This window comes from Papaver somniferum, chromosome 2 (genome assembly GCF_003573695.1).
Source record: "Papaver somniferum cultivar HN1 chromosome 2, ASM357369v1, whole genome shotgun sequence".
NCBI lineage: Eukaryota > Viridiplantae > Streptophyta > Magnoliopsida > Ranunculales > Papaveraceae > Papaver > Papaver somniferum.
Window position 1 is genome coordinate 51,529,056 of NC_039359.1, and position 14,864 is coordinate 51,543,919.

The 14,864-nt window shown below is 35.3% G+C and overlaps 1 protein-coding gene and 2 long non-coding RNA genes across 5 annotated transcripts; all 3 read left to right on the top strand.

Moving 5' to 3' along the window:
• Positions 1-3,027: 3,027 nt before the first annotated feature.
• LOC113347633 (probable caffeoyl-CoA O-methyltransferase At4g26220) lies at positions 3,028-5,219 on the top strand. Of its 2 annotated transcripts, none has more exons than XM_026591309.1 (5): positions 3,028-3,265; positions 3,543-3,622; positions 3,754-3,922; positions 4,067-4,198; positions 4,663-5,219. In XM_026591309.1, the coding sequence occupies exons 1-5, from the start codon at positions 3,188-3,190 to the stop codon at positions 4,954-4,956; spliced, it is 753 nt and encodes a 250-aa protein (XP_026447094.1). In that variant the 5' UTR covers positions 3,028-3,187; the 3' UTR covers positions 4,957-5,219. The 2 variants fall into 2 exon arrangements, with proteins under 2 accessions (XP_026447094.1, XP_026447096.1); XM_026591311.1 differs by having other exon boundaries at positions 3,035-3,265; positions 3,754-3,898.
• A 5,455-nt stretch (positions 5,220-10,674) lies between these two features.
• On the top strand, positions 10,675-11,255 carry LOC113353255. The gene is made up of 3 exons (XR_003361177.1): positions 10,675-10,737; positions 10,941-11,018; positions 11,155-11,255. It is a non-coding gene; the product is annotated as an uncharacterized LOC113353255 (long non-coding RNA).
• Positions 11,256-12,678: 1,423 nt separating this feature from the next.
• Positions 12,679-13,301, top strand: LOC113353256. Of its 2 annotated transcripts, none has more exons than XR_003361179.1 (4): positions 12,679-12,770; positions 12,903-12,972; positions 13,055-13,174; positions 13,276-13,301. It is a non-coding gene; the product is annotated as an uncharacterized LOC113353256 (long non-coding RNA). The 2 variants fall into 2 exon arrangements; XR_003361178.1 differs by having other exon boundaries at positions 13,070-13,174.
• Positions 13,302-14,864: the final 1,563 nt, after the last annotated feature.

The following is a 14,864-nucleotide window of genomic DNA, read 5'->3' on the forward strand; positions in this document are numbered from 1 at the left end:
CCGTAAAAAAGTAGACAGATAGGACCAAATCTATCAACTCTTTACAGTCATTAAGGAAATATCAATATCAAATCGAAAATGCTATTCAATTCCCTTTTCTCCACCTCCCTAATCTCTATTCACCTTCTTTCAATCTAAACTGCACATTTGGATTTAAATTCACCTTTAGGTCCCGATGAGGTTCATCATTTCTCATATGTGGAGTTTAGATTCGAGGAAGGTGAATAGAAAGGTGGAGAAAAGGCAATTAAATAGCACTGCCGGAATCAAATCAACAATTTTGGTATGTGAATATTAAATTGGACCATTGGATTAAAGATTGGTAATATTATAGGAGAAGAAAACCCGTCAATTCTTGCAAATTAGTAAATCTAATTCTCAACGTCTATATATTTTTGCTAATTTTTGTGTACTTTTAGATTCTTCCGGCCAAAAGTTACGTATTTTGACAACAAATTCATTGTTATGATATGTACAAGATAACAAAACCTGACAACAAATTCATTGTTATGATACGTAAAAGATAACAAAACCCTTGGTATTTTGATGAAGACATATAACAAATCCCACGACACGTGTCAATGGGCACTTATAAACGAAGCACTTGACTTGATACTTCATCCGCAGCTAATTCAAATAAGTGATGCTGTCTTGTTGACTGGTTTGGAAAGTCCTGAGCTACCGATCATGGTGTGTAAGCGTCCTATTATGTTTCGATCCTATTATGTTCTTAAACGAATATACCCGCAAATACTTTTTGTTTCACAACCTAAACATGGCCTATGAAATAGGGGCGGAGGGAGCTGGTGTGCAACATAAATGTGCAACCAAGTTGGCTGTCAAGCCTAAAGTTATCCAAAAATTAAGTTTTTAAGTCTTTTCTTAGCTTAGTCACATCACCGAGGAAATGTTGTTTCCCATGTAAAAAAAAAATCTGCCCCTCACCCTCCCCCACCCTGCTATTATTAAAGGGCACTGTTTTTATTTTGTTTTTATAAGAAAATTTAGAATTATATTTACATGAATGCAAATAATCCATGATTTCTTTGGGATTCTAATTCTATTTTGTCTAGAAGTTGAAAAATAGAACCAGGAAATCTCCTTGATAGTTGCATGTTGAATAAATGTATTTATTGGTTTTGTTAGTCAAAACATATCGCCACCTGGTTTGCTTTCTTAAGAGTACTATGAATAAAAGAAGAAAGTCATACTAGGATGATGGATGAGAAAAAAGACTACGTGACCTGGTGAATTGTACCATATGAGGGAATGCAACACAATTAGTGACTCGAATTTTAAGAACAAGACAGGATTGGATTACGCCAAAAAAAGACCTGACAGAAAAGTATAACAGGTGTCGCGCAAAGCAAAGAAATTGCTACTTTTTCCGGGGCTGCGCACTTAAGTGGATTATTGGTCTTCATCTTTTTTTTCTCAAGTACGTCTGCTGTGTACAGGTACACCTTTTGTTCATCTTACCCAAAGAACTTGACTTGATGCTTCAACTGTCGGCCACATGAAATATCTGTAGATATCAATTCAAACAAGTAATGAGCATGAACGTCAGTTGCTCACAGTCACACAAACTTTTCTTGATTTCGACACTTCATCGGTATGGGCCGCATCAATTATTTGTAGCTTTGAAGTATCAAAAAAAAAAAAAAAAACCTATTTGTAGCTTTGATTCAAACGAGTAGTGCTTGACTGAAAATAAGAACTGTGCACTTACCGATTTTAGTCTGAGTGATAATGACAAAGACTGGATGAGTTTCGAGGCACTCTAGAATCTACACGGACATCTCGTGGGTTGTTTTATTCATTCCTCATTCATTAGGTTTACACGTTTGATTTTATTAGATGATGGAAGAAAGAAACTCTTTAACGTCCGAGAGGTAACAAAATTTGGTTTTGAGATCTTGATGTTAAAATTCAAACACTTTGAAACCAGAGTTGATATCTTGATGTTAAAATTCAAACACTTTGAAACCAGAGTTGAGATCTTGATGTTAAAATTCAAACACTTTGAAACCAGAAAACAGCAAAACTTTTGTCTGTTTGGCAACCGAAGACTACTCCAAGATTTAGAGTTTTCCTTCGCGTGGACTACGGCTATTTGTTCAGATCACCGTTCACAAAATGGTGGCAGTCTGACAGACATCAACAAATAACAACACACAAAAGCCATGAATTTTTAGGGGCCCTAGAGGTTTAAAACGTGCCAGCCCCTCATCCCAACCCAGCCTAGAAAATCACATGTTAGGTGTTTTGCGTACATGCTATGCTGTGCTAGGAACTCAGGTGTGATGTGATCTGGTGGTGATCTGTTGCTACTTTAGTTACCAATTAGCAACAGTTTAAATGACGTTGCAACACTTTTCCCGCAATTCGTTGCTAATCCCCAAAAATGGTGTTGTGATTAGTACCCGAATCAGTCTAATTTCTGGAGTTACCAATTAGATTAATTTCTCTAAATTGTGTGGTCCCATTGTTAATGGGGTTACCAATTAGTTTGAGATCTACAAGAATCCCCGAACATTGTCTAGGGTGTACCAATTCCTACTTATTAGAAAAAGAAAATCTTGCCAAATCTTTATGCCTACTATGACATTGTACACAGCCAAAATCATTGTTTATTTTTTTCTATTAGGCATCGTCGCAGCCAATAAATGATGGACAGTTTTATTTTCATTCGTCGACGTAGACAAGCATAGATAGTTACGTGCATTATCATAACTCATGAGAGACTGCTAAAATCTAGTGAGAGTCGGAGAAATGATTCTCTACTAACAAGTAAGAACGACTGGATGAGTTGTCCTGATTAAAATTTAGACTCTAGAAGACTAGAATACGAGACCATTAATTTCTTTCTTTAATCCATATACACGGACCTCTCGTGGGCTGTTCTATTCATTCGTGTAATTTCATTAGACGATGGAAGAAACTACTCTCAACGTCGGAGAAGTAACAAAATTTGGTTTTGGGATCTTGATGTTAAAATTCAAACTTATTCACTAGCTTTCATTTTATTCATTTGTTCTTTATCCAACAGGAAATCCAATGGGCCCACACAGCCCACATTCTTAACAAAATGAGATTGAATGCGCTCTTTAAAAGCAACAATTAGAAGCAACAGAAGAGCAACACTCAGAACTTGTGTAGAAACAGAGAAAGAGTTAAGAAGAAAACCATGGAATCCCCTCCAAAGAAAGTCAGTATATATGATGTGGATGAAGCGGGTTTGTTGCAGAGTAAAGAGCTCAATCAAGTAATAAGTTCATATATTCATTACTCGTTAGTTAACTGAATTTCTTATGAGATATCATATCAAGCGGCACTTTAAAAGATAAGATCTTTTCTTTTAAAAATCGAGTGATTCCACCATATAAGATGCATCGACCGGGCCAAATTCGGTCTCTATTTATTTGGTTTTTAGCATTTGAATTTTCTTAATTCTTTGTATAGGTTGTTATTCTTTTTTAGTTGTAACAGTGAATTTCATCTTTTTTTTCTTTTTTTTTTTTTTTTTTTTTTTTTTTTTATAGTATATCTTGGAGACGAGTGTGTACCCAAATGAGGCACAGGTGCTAAAGGAGCTAAGAGGCGCTACTTCTGCCCAACCACAGTACGTAGTCAAACTTACCAAAAAAGATTGACTTACGTGTAGTAGGATTTGTATTTGTGATCTCTCACAAAAATGCTTATGTAACTAAAGATCTTTTAAGGTTTTCTTTTAACTACTTCGCACTTTTGCAGGAGTTTCATGATCTGTGCAGGAGAAGAAGGTCCAATATTGTCTCTACTTTTAAAGCTTGTCAATGCTAAAAAGACACTTGAAATCGGAGTGTACACTGGATACTCACTTCTTGTCACTGCTCTTACACTTCCCAAAGATGGAAAAGTTCGTTTCTATCTAAACTCAAATGTGTGTATATATATATGCAATATATACTGATATAGTAGTACTGAATTAGCATCAAACGAGGATATATAGTTTATTTATTACTTGATTATTATTTGATCATATTTCATCATTTGATCTAATATATATACTACACAACCCCCGCAGACCATTGCCATTGATCCAGATCGGTCAATGTTCGAGGTAGGACTACCATTCTTCAAAAAAGCTGGTGTAGAACATAAGGTGGAGTTCATTGAGTCTATGGCTCTCCCTGTTCTTGACAAACTACTTGAAGATGTAAGTACATGCAACTGATATCAGAAATACTCATAATTGTATTCATCAAGTTTCCGGTATTCATTACCTAGCTTAAAGGTGTTTCTGATAACAGATATGTTCATCATTTTCTTTTTTATGGAGATCGTTTACAATTCGCTGTTTGATTATCAATCTGATTCCTTGAGGGTCCATTAAAAATTGGATGGCTAAAAATATGTTTTGAATTTATATTTCCTTAGAGAGGGCAAGAGCAGTAGTACCAAGATAGGTGACTGGTTTGGAAGTCATCGTTTCTCCTTTCTAGCCGACCCCAATTTGTTTGGGACTGGCTTAGAAGTAGAACAACAAGAAGAAAAAATGTTTTGAATTTAAATTTCATGGAATTTTGTTGAAAATCTTTTCTAGCCTAATATTTTTTTGTGGAAATTGATTCTATTGTGTTAAACACAGCCTGAGTATCTTTATTTTTGTTTATTTCGCAGCCAGAAAATGAAGGATCGTTTGATTTTGCATTTGTCGACGCAGACAAGCAAAATTATGTGCATTATCATGAGAGAGTACTAAAACTAGTGAGGGTCGGAGGAATGATTCTCTATGATAATACACTTTGGGGAGGTACGGTCGCTTGGAAAGATGATTCTGGACTTGATGAATTCATGAAAGAAGTTAAAGATTCCTTTGTTGATCTGAACAAGAAATTAGCATCTGACTCTCGCATTAAAATTTCACAACTCCCTGTTGGTGATGGTCTCACAATATGTATGCGTCTACATTGATAAAGCTACTCTTTGGAGCTTGTTTTTATGACTGGGAGCTAGACGCCCTTCAAGAAGTTAGATGGCTGGTGGCGACAACATATCCAAGGCTGGGGCATTAGGATGATAATAGTAATGTTGTGTCCATAGGGATTCACACTACGAAGCAAACATTTTTCCTGCAAGTTTGATTTAGTTTACAAAAGAAAAGAAAATTATAATAAAATAAATTGACATGTTTTGTCTATAATTCTATTAGGCCATGTAGCGCAAATGTTTTTGCTGAAGATAAACACCAAAACAACCCTATCGGTAGGATCGAGCAAGAGAGAGGAGAGCACAAACATGGAAGCAATAAGACAATATTGATAATCTATTTGGTGTTTAATTCTTATGGCTCAAAAACCTACTTATAATCTCACAAATTTGACGATCATTCAAAGTACTTTCCTAATAAAATCAAACTCTAAATAAAACACACTTCTAGAAACACAAAGAAACTCTAAACATAGTAAAACTCTAAAACCAGAAATACTTGCTTCACAAGTAGACTTCACGTTCAAGCCAAACACGCCGTGTCAACTACATCTAGTTTCTTCCAGAACGGCGTCATCTTCACCAAGTTGCTTCCACTGAAGCAAGCTCAACTTCCACTAGTTACTTCACTCAGACAGCAACAACTTCGACTAGTTGCTTCCATGAGTAACTTTACCGATATCTTGGTTTAACTTCCAACATCCTCCCTTAAACCAAGATATCCTTAACAATCAACGATAATTCTGTAGCCCTCTTCTAATCCACAACTTCTTCCATTAATCGGCGTTAGCACGTTCTTGTCTTTTCCATGTTCTATTCCTCTTCTTCCATTAATCGGCGGTAGCACGTTCTTGTCTTTTCTCATCTTCAAAGATACCCCCAAAAAACCCTTACTTCTTAATACTCGATTATATCTTATCCCAAATTCATGATCCTACCCGAATTCCGTCATCATTATCCAATCAACAAACTCAATTAAAAAACTACAGCACCAACTGCAACTTAGCTAACAAACCAATCTTATTCTTTCGTTTAACAACAATCATCAAACACTCACTTCGTACTGCTATCTTACCATAGCAACCATCACAAACTTCTTTTCACATCCTACTTCACTCGCAGGATTTCCGCCCATCTCTTGTTTATCTACTTCACTCGCAGGATTTCCATACAAACTATCACTCACAATTTGTAACCTACTATTTTACAGGAAAGATTTCCACACTCTTCAAATTCCACACTGGAATTCCTTCACTTCTCTATTCAAATCCCCACATTGGGATTGCTTCACTTCTCACGATCACACCCTTGTGACGTCTCTTCCACAACTCATAGGCATTATAACCTCATCTTGTTGTCTTCTCACACATCAACCTTGGTGATTGCTTCTATTTCTTCATAACCTTGTTGTTGTTTCTTCTTTGTTTTTAAAGATTCTCTCACAATTTTTTCTTTTTACGCTTCTTCCACAAGCAATAACTATCAAAAAGTCTGCCACACTTTGTAGGATTTTCAAGTTTCTGCCACAAACTCTTCAATCACATGTTTGAGATTAACATGATACCATCCTACCTTAAGCTCAAACATAACCACCCAACACTATTTGTAATTCTAAGTTTCTAAATTTGATCAACTTAATCAAACTGTATCAGTCCTTCCTGACTGCAATACCAACTTTGATCTTCTATTGCGTTTATTTCGAATCCATAACCTAACCCATTAAATCAACCACTCACCCAAATCTTCTTTACCTTCTAAAATCAACCAATGCTCTGCCACAACAACCCTTGCTTACTACCTCAACCATCATCAAATCTGTTTTCTGCAACGCCTCTGCCAGAAAACTGTCACACTTCACACTGTTATAACACTTTTGTTACTTTCACAAACTGTGACACTTTCTTCAAATCTGTAACTGTTCAACTATAAAAGTTCTCCTGCAACTATAACACTAACCTTTGAAACACCCGTACTGTTACTAACTTTCAATAATAGTTTTTTTTTTTCACAAACCACCGCAACAACAACTCTCGTCTTGCCTCTCACTGCTCTACCTCTATAACAAACCATCAAGTCCCGTGTTGGTCTGATCTTCTAAAACAAGCCTTTAATCTCCTTTTTCCATTCGACAAATACCTATCAGAACTATCTTCATCTTTCATCATCATAACTCAGTTTACTTCATGGAATCTCTATGTCCCGTCACTGCACGTCAAAAAATTCTCAACATCCATTAAACCATGACTAATAAACATGGCAGCAAAAATCACAATAGTATATCGTCATCTCTGCCTGCATCTTCTTCTTTGTATTCTCTTCAAACCCTAACCAAACTGGAACCCAGATTCTTACAAAGCAAAGTTTCCTAGGCTTCATCAATCAACCACAGATCGTCCAAGAAAACAACATGCATAAATTTTAATTATGGTATTCATCCTCACTGCATCACTGTTTTTTTACAAAGAACAACACACTAGTACAATAAGGGGTTTTAGTCACGGTTGACCTTGTCACGGTTTTATGTAAATACGTGACCAAAATTAAATTGGTCTCGGGGATATAAAATTTCGGGACTATTCACTATATCTTTAATCCCGGCATTAATTTTAGCTGAGACACTAGATTCCTATTATTTAATAGACTCGGTTTTCGCCAAGTCCTAATACGTGTTTATCTATCTCTAGAGACGTGTCTTCACATTGATATATGATTCTGGATTTTGGATCTTGGTTTCGATATGACCGAAGTTCAAAATCGGAAAGAGGGAGGAGATAAGGTTTTAGCCTCGAAGAACAACTGCCGTTTCTAAAACCTAAGTCCTAGAGTTTATGTTGCCAACAATTCGAAAACAAAATTCATTCTCCACTGTTATCAATCTCTATTTATCCATTCAGCTAATTCTACCGAAGATTTTATTGATCGATGAGGTCTCACGGAGATTTTTTATTGGACACGGCTTACATTCAATCATGTTTGATGCAACTGCTTAATACCCGTGCCTACGATATACCCATTACAAATTTACCGCCAATTTTGGTTTCCCACGATCAACACTACTCCACTCCCTATTTTCTCTCCATTATTTCCTTGTTTGAAACCGCAACAGTGTTGAAGGGATTACATGAAGCCAACTGCAAGTTTTTTTCTCTATCTGATGTTAATCAAGCAAAATCCTTCCATTCCCCTGTAACGAATATATTAAAAGGTGAAAGCGTCAACAGCTGATTACAAGGTATTCTCCTCCTAAAATCAAAGCATTCTCTTATATTTTTTTGGGGTCATTCTCCGAATTCGGTATCTTATACTACTCTGATCAATGGGCTGGTGAATTGGGTATTACATACAAGGTGCTTGATGAAATGTCAAATAATGGGATACTGCCTGATTCTCACACTTGCAGTATATTTTAGAAAGAAAAGATTAAGTGTTGTCTTTACCTTTGGTTTTTGCATTTCTTTATTTGTTGTCTTTTATATTTATTGCGTCATCTCTTTCCTTATAGTTGTTTTTATAGGATTTGAATAAGTTAACTAAGGGGCTAGTGATATCAGGGTTAGGGAGACCTCTGCATTGGCCACAATTAAAGAAGAAAAGGAAGATTTAAATGGCTTGAATGGTTATGATATTTGGTATAGTGAAAGCGTTTCATTTAGCAAATACTAGTCGGTCTCTTATTAGCTAACCACATTTTTTCATGCTAAAATCGAATAGAAATCTATTTTCATTAGTAATAGCAAATACTTCATTAGTAATAGCAAATACTAGCCGATCTCTCATTAGTAATAGCACCTTGGATATGTTTGTAATTTTTCGTTATTGTCTTTACTAGTAATCTCGAACTTCAGATATTATCTGTTCTTGGATATGTTTGTAATTTTTTGCTCCTAGAAGCGTATATATTATCTGTTCTTGCAGCTCATTTCATGGATACTTCAGACACAGAGTCTGATGACGGGCTTCAAGAGTATTCAGATTCCCACGGCGAACAGCAGTCAGATTCCCACAGCGAACAATCAGGTTTGTTGTTTAAGTGTTTTCTTGCAGTATACATGGTTGATTCGACCAAAAAATTTTGACAATATAAAGCTCCTTAAGGTTGTACCGCGTCAAACACTTATCAATTCATTTTTCTTTTCGTTTTTTTTTATCTCAAGTTTCAAGTGAATATAACGTGGATGCAAATAAAGGAAAGCGGGGTAAGACAAGATTACCGAAGCTTTTAAGGGATACTAATGGTGAAAGGCAGACTGTTACTTATGATGAAGCCAACCAAGAAACCGGTAAAAATGGTTGCTTGCTCTCAAGTTACATAGGCAGCGAAGTTGGTCCAAGTCTTGTACTGAAGTATACCTGTTGGAAAGAAGTTCCACCTGTAGTGAAGAAAAAGTTATGGGAGGACGTAACGGTATGTTTTAATTAATGAAATGCCCAATGTTAAAATCCCTACCAATGTTTTATATATATATATATATCACTTAGTCGATGTTTATTTACCTCCAGTTTAAGTTTGATCTCGACGAATCAAAGAGGAAAGATGTATTGAGACAATTTTCTGACTTGTGGCGAGGATGGAGGAAACGAACTGCTGCAAAGCATGTTACCCCATTCGAAAAAAGCCGAAAAAAGCTTAAGAATGTTCCTTCAGATTTAAGAGGTTTTGTAGAACAAGAAGAATTGAAAGAGTTTGTAAAACGGAGATTGAGCGACAAAGGCAAGGTATGTCAATTGAGCTAAACAAGATTGGGTCGAGAATTATTTTGTTACTATATAGAGCTAATACATTTTTAATTTTCAGGAGTTGTCTGAAATTGGCAAAACGGTACAAGCTCACCACAAATATCCGCATAGGATGGGACGAAGGACCTATGCTGGATTAAAGGACAAACTGGTTTGCATTCATAAGTTTTTTTTTGTTTTTTTTTTTAATTTGTGAAGTTAAATGTTGAAATTAATTGCTGAGAGAGCTCGTGTATACATTCTCATTTTTTTTCCTTATGTTTTTTACTTGAGTTCGCTATCTGCTTCCAAAGTTTCTAACTTCAATTTTGTTGTGTTCTGTCAACATAAGCTTTTAGATGAAATATAGTGTTATACAACATAAGCATCATACTGATATTAATGTATTTGCTGTACAGAAAAGAGAAGGAAAGTGGACAAGTGATTCACCCCCTCCACGAGAATTATTATGGATACTTGCACGCCAAAATGAAAATGGGGAGTATAAGACTGATGAGATTGGTGAAGTTGCTTCTCAAATTGTAAGATAGACAACTTCAATTTAATTATACACAAGTTCTATTTTAAAATAAGTAGATATCCAGTTTAACTCTTTATGTGTGCAAAATTTTGGTTTTGTAACAGGATGACTGCTCGAAAAAGATCAAAGAGGGTACAATTATCTGTGAAGGTAAGACAGATGCCCTTGTAAAGATTTTGGGTGAAGAACATGGTGGAAGAGTAAGGGCTGCAGGTACAAGAGTAACCCATAGTCAGTATTTTGACACTCCTCGACAGCGTGGATCATCAAATAAAGATAATCTGAATAAAATCAGAGAACTGGAAGAGCAACTAAGAGTGAAAGATGTGCAAGCAAGAATAAGTGAAGAGAACTTGAGAAAAGAATTCCAACAACAATTGGAGGAACAGTCACTAGACACGGAGAGAAAATTGCAGAAACAATTCCTTCAGTTCAAAGAATTATTTGGCAAATCCCAATATGATACGATTCAGCCACCTATGATGTCCTCAGAAAATGTCCCTGCCTTAGTGAGTTGTTTTTTTAGTTTATATTTCTAATTAAATATAAATATAGATATCATGCTGAACATATAAAGTTATGAAGAAGTAAATACAAGTTAATATTTGTTATGATGAAGTTAATTGTGGTATCTTGAAACCGGATGAATTGGGTTAATCTGGTTTGATCGTTTTTGAACACCTTAATGGAAATGGCATTGCAAATTTTTCAGGGTGCTGAGGATAAGGACTTAGCTGAAACTTGGGGGGAAGCTGTTCACGATCCGAAAGGAAAGGCCCAAAATATTCGGGTTTGTCAAAATTTGAACTTTAGACATATACTTATTGTTCTTGTGTACGAGTACCTTTGTCGTAATCGAGTTGCAGTAACCAATCAGGATATATTGAGAATGATAAATTTTTTTTCGTTGGATATCAATTTTTTAGAGACATAATGGGGCCAAAAGCTCTAAACTGGATGCTAGAAAGACGTCTCAAGAATTGAACAGTACATCTATCCCGGCCTCTCTTAAAGCGCCCGCCCAAGTGAGTGTTTTATTCGGTTTCTTTTCTACATTTTTTATCCTCAAATGTTTGGAATCTTGTACCTAATTATGATATGGTGATAAATCATAGTTTATTTTGTTGATCCTGATTTTGTTACTCATTTAATTTATCTAGGTACCTAATTCGATGCTGTCCTCAAAAAAAGTGGTTGCACAGGTGAGTTGTTTAATTTGTTAGAAATCAAACCAGATTAATTGATTATGCAGGACATTCATATGTTATTATATGACGTCTGCATCCACCAACAGGATCACCTCATCCGCCTTGTAACAGGGTAAGTTTCTTAATCTAAAGACCCCCTACTAATGGCGTTCTCATCTGAAACTAGATAACTCCAAATATAATTTTATATTTGTCATGTAGAGCCATCCGTGTGAATTGTACGAAAAAATCAGCAGGGTTGTTACGCTGGGACATGTTATTCACAGCGACTCAAAAATGATTCATGGAAAAAAAATGCGTGATGATTGTTTGCGTGTGTCGGTGGATTTTGTGGAGATAAAAACTGCAATACTTCCATATCCATCTGGTGATATTGTTACTGTGTATGATGCCCGTGAAAGTGTTGTTCAATGGCCAAAACACTTGGTGGTCCTTGTCGGAAATGTATTTTAATCTCTATTTTTTTCAATTATGAAATCATTTACAGCGTAGTTTAATATCTCTTTTAGGTGTTGGTCGTCTTGTACTTGAACTTTTTTATTGCAGGGGCGAACGATTGGATGCATTTGATGAATTTGTTAAGAGAGCAAAAGAAGTGTTCAGAAGCAGGGCTGCGATCAAAGTTGAGTTGCATCGCGATGTGTTTGGTCAAACTGTAGATGTGCCTATACATATGGCACTAGAAGAAGATATTGAGTTTGTTTGCACGTCTCAGAAACTTACGAACAATGCTATAGTCTTATTCATCCGGTAAGTCTCTGTTGATTGTTGCTTTCATAAATAATTACTTCTTTTTGACTAGCTAATGGTATGCTATTGGAACTCGTGTTTTTATTTGTTCCTAGATTTTTGTATGAAAAATTGGATGGCGATGCACGCAAAACCAAGTTCGGATTTATGAATCCAGCGGCAGTTCACTTTTCAGTCAATAAAACAGAACTCGTGAAAAGTGTATTAAATAGACTGAAAGATTCAGTGCCGAGTCGAAAATATATTTATTCCTTGTAATACAGGGTAAGCGGAAGATGCATTGCATTATTCATCTCGAATTTAGATATTTTTTTCTTCAGAATTTAACCTTAATTTGCATATCAAGTAAAAAAAACTATTAGAGTTAGGGTATCCTTGTTTTTTTTTTTGAAGCATAGTTAAGGTATTCTTTGATATCATCTGGTGTTGCTGACATTGCTTTTGCATACTTGCATATACTAACTTATTCTCTGTTCACTTTGTAGAATTCATTGGGTACTAATTGTATTTTTCGATGGGGTATTTTATTACTTAAATTCGTTGGATGAGAAGTGTAGATACAAACTAGAGGAGCAAATGAGCACGTAAGTTGATTTTGGGTTTGAACTTTTTTGTATGCATAGAAGGAAAAATGCTTAAACTCATGGCACTTCCATTGAAGGATTTGTGAAACTAGTATCCAGTTTTAATAAATATATCTCTTTGTTCTTCACCAGTGTTTCAAAAGCTTTAAGAAAATTAGGTGTCAAGCGATCTGAAGAGAAAGTATTCTGGGTGGACGTGAAGGTAAGAAAAAGAAACTTAAGATTAATACCATTATTTTACCATTATTTTGTTAACTCTTAAAGAGTATGTTTCAAATACGTAGAATTGATACATGCAGCACAACCCTAAACAAAAAGGAGATTGGGAGTGTGGATTTTTTGTGATGCTATATATGAAGCACATTATAGAAAGTTATGACACTTCAATGAGGAACCCTAAGGAGGTAGTGATTCAACTTCTTCATGCAGCTCAATATGTTTCCACGATGTGATACTAAAAATGTTTTTAACAGAGCTTACATGTGTTTGAACTCTTTGACTGCAGATGTTTAAGTCGGGGATGAACTATGGTACGACAGAAATTGATGAAATCAAAAGGGAGTGGATGGATTATATTTCACCAATTCTTGAGAAGTATGAGAAAACAATTTGATTTTTTTCACCAATTCTTAAGAAGTATTGAGAAAAAAATTGTTGTTTAGTTTGAATTAATTAATTTAATGACGTTTTAAATACTGTCTTCCCTAGCTCCTTATTTTAGTTTGAACTTTAAAGGATTGGTGCAGCTATGATGCAAATGGTGTTCCTAAGTCTTAACTGTCTGATATTGTGTTCATTTTTCTTCTCTCTTCTTTTTGTTTTAATTTTAATCTAAATTTATAATGCAAATGGTGCTCATAATTCATTTTGAATAGGATATCCTTCACTGCGCATGAGAGAAACTTTAAAAGGGGGATCTGTGTGAAGGAAAACTTAACAGGTTTCCGTGATTACTTAAACCAAAGATAGATTCTGACAACATGTGTTTCGATCACATGTGAGGCATGTACTAATTGAGTGAGAATATTTTTGGTCAAAGTGCTCAATTTTGGGAGCATGGAATTGAGTGTGAGTTATTGCTAAATGGAAAAACAAAATAAAGATAAAACTTTTTAGATAATTAACATATTTCAATACATACAAATCAAAATAGGGATTACATGTTCGCTTACAAGAATAACAAAAACATCAAAATGCAAGATAGTTAAGATCCTAATACAAATAAGGACATATATAAGTATATCGCGAAGAGAAAGAACAATAAACCGTAATGATATCCAATTTCTTTTTATGTATAAGGGAGAGATGATGTTATGTTCGCAAGTAAATTCTGACCATTTAATCTGATTATATTCTTCTTCGATAAGAGATGCTCCTAAAATAAAGGAGTAGTTTTCGAATAAACTTGTCGATCCACACGAACGCAGATGCCGATAGAAAACGACGTCATAATGAATCGTCGATGTTTTTATTCGAGAATAGCAAGCCATGAACCAACCATTAAAATTTGAAAAACTCTCCCCATAACGACGAATAAAATCGCCCCAAAACGGCGAAGAAATATGTCAAAAACATGAAAAGTGATGTAAACGCATCTTATTTAGTTACCTACTACTACCAAAAACTTGAAAAGACAAAGAATCTTTGCTCAAATCTAGCCCAAAGGGAACAAATTTGTGCAAAACGGTTCTAGGGTTGTTTTTTATAAAGGGAAGAGAAAGAGAGAAAAGAGAAAAGAGAAAAAAATCTCAAGGTCTTATTAACACCTTTTATTTAAATTTAGAGACAAAAGATGATTTAGATTTTAGACTGAAGACCCAGGGTTATGAACAAAGTCTAGATCATACTTTCTACTTTACCCCCACTTAGTCATGTCATTGTTCTATATGACCTTCATCCTTCCATTGGATATGAAAATTTGGTGAAAAAGATATTAAATCCTATATGTCATGCTTTTTTAAAACCTTGGCCCATTGCATTGGAGATTCTCTAGCTAAGTTTATTTTTTGGGTTATATTGTCCAAGTTTTGAATCACTTGATGACTTTGGGTGAATAACCATATCTCCGGTCAAGTGAGAGGTTTCATGTCACAA

Coding starts and splice junctions, on each gene's coding strand:
- LOC113347633 (XM_026591309.1), top strand. CDS start 3,188: ATGGAATCCCCTCCAAAGAAAGTCAGTATATATGATGTGGATGAAGCG. Junction 3,266..3,542: donor AGAGTAAAGAGCTCAATCAA/GTAATAAGTTCA, acceptor TTTTTTTTATAG/TATATCTTGGAGACGAGTGT. Junction 3,923..4,066: donor GTTTCTATCTAAACTCAAAT/GTGTGTATATAT, acceptor CAACCCCCGCAG/ACCATTGCCATTGATCCAGA.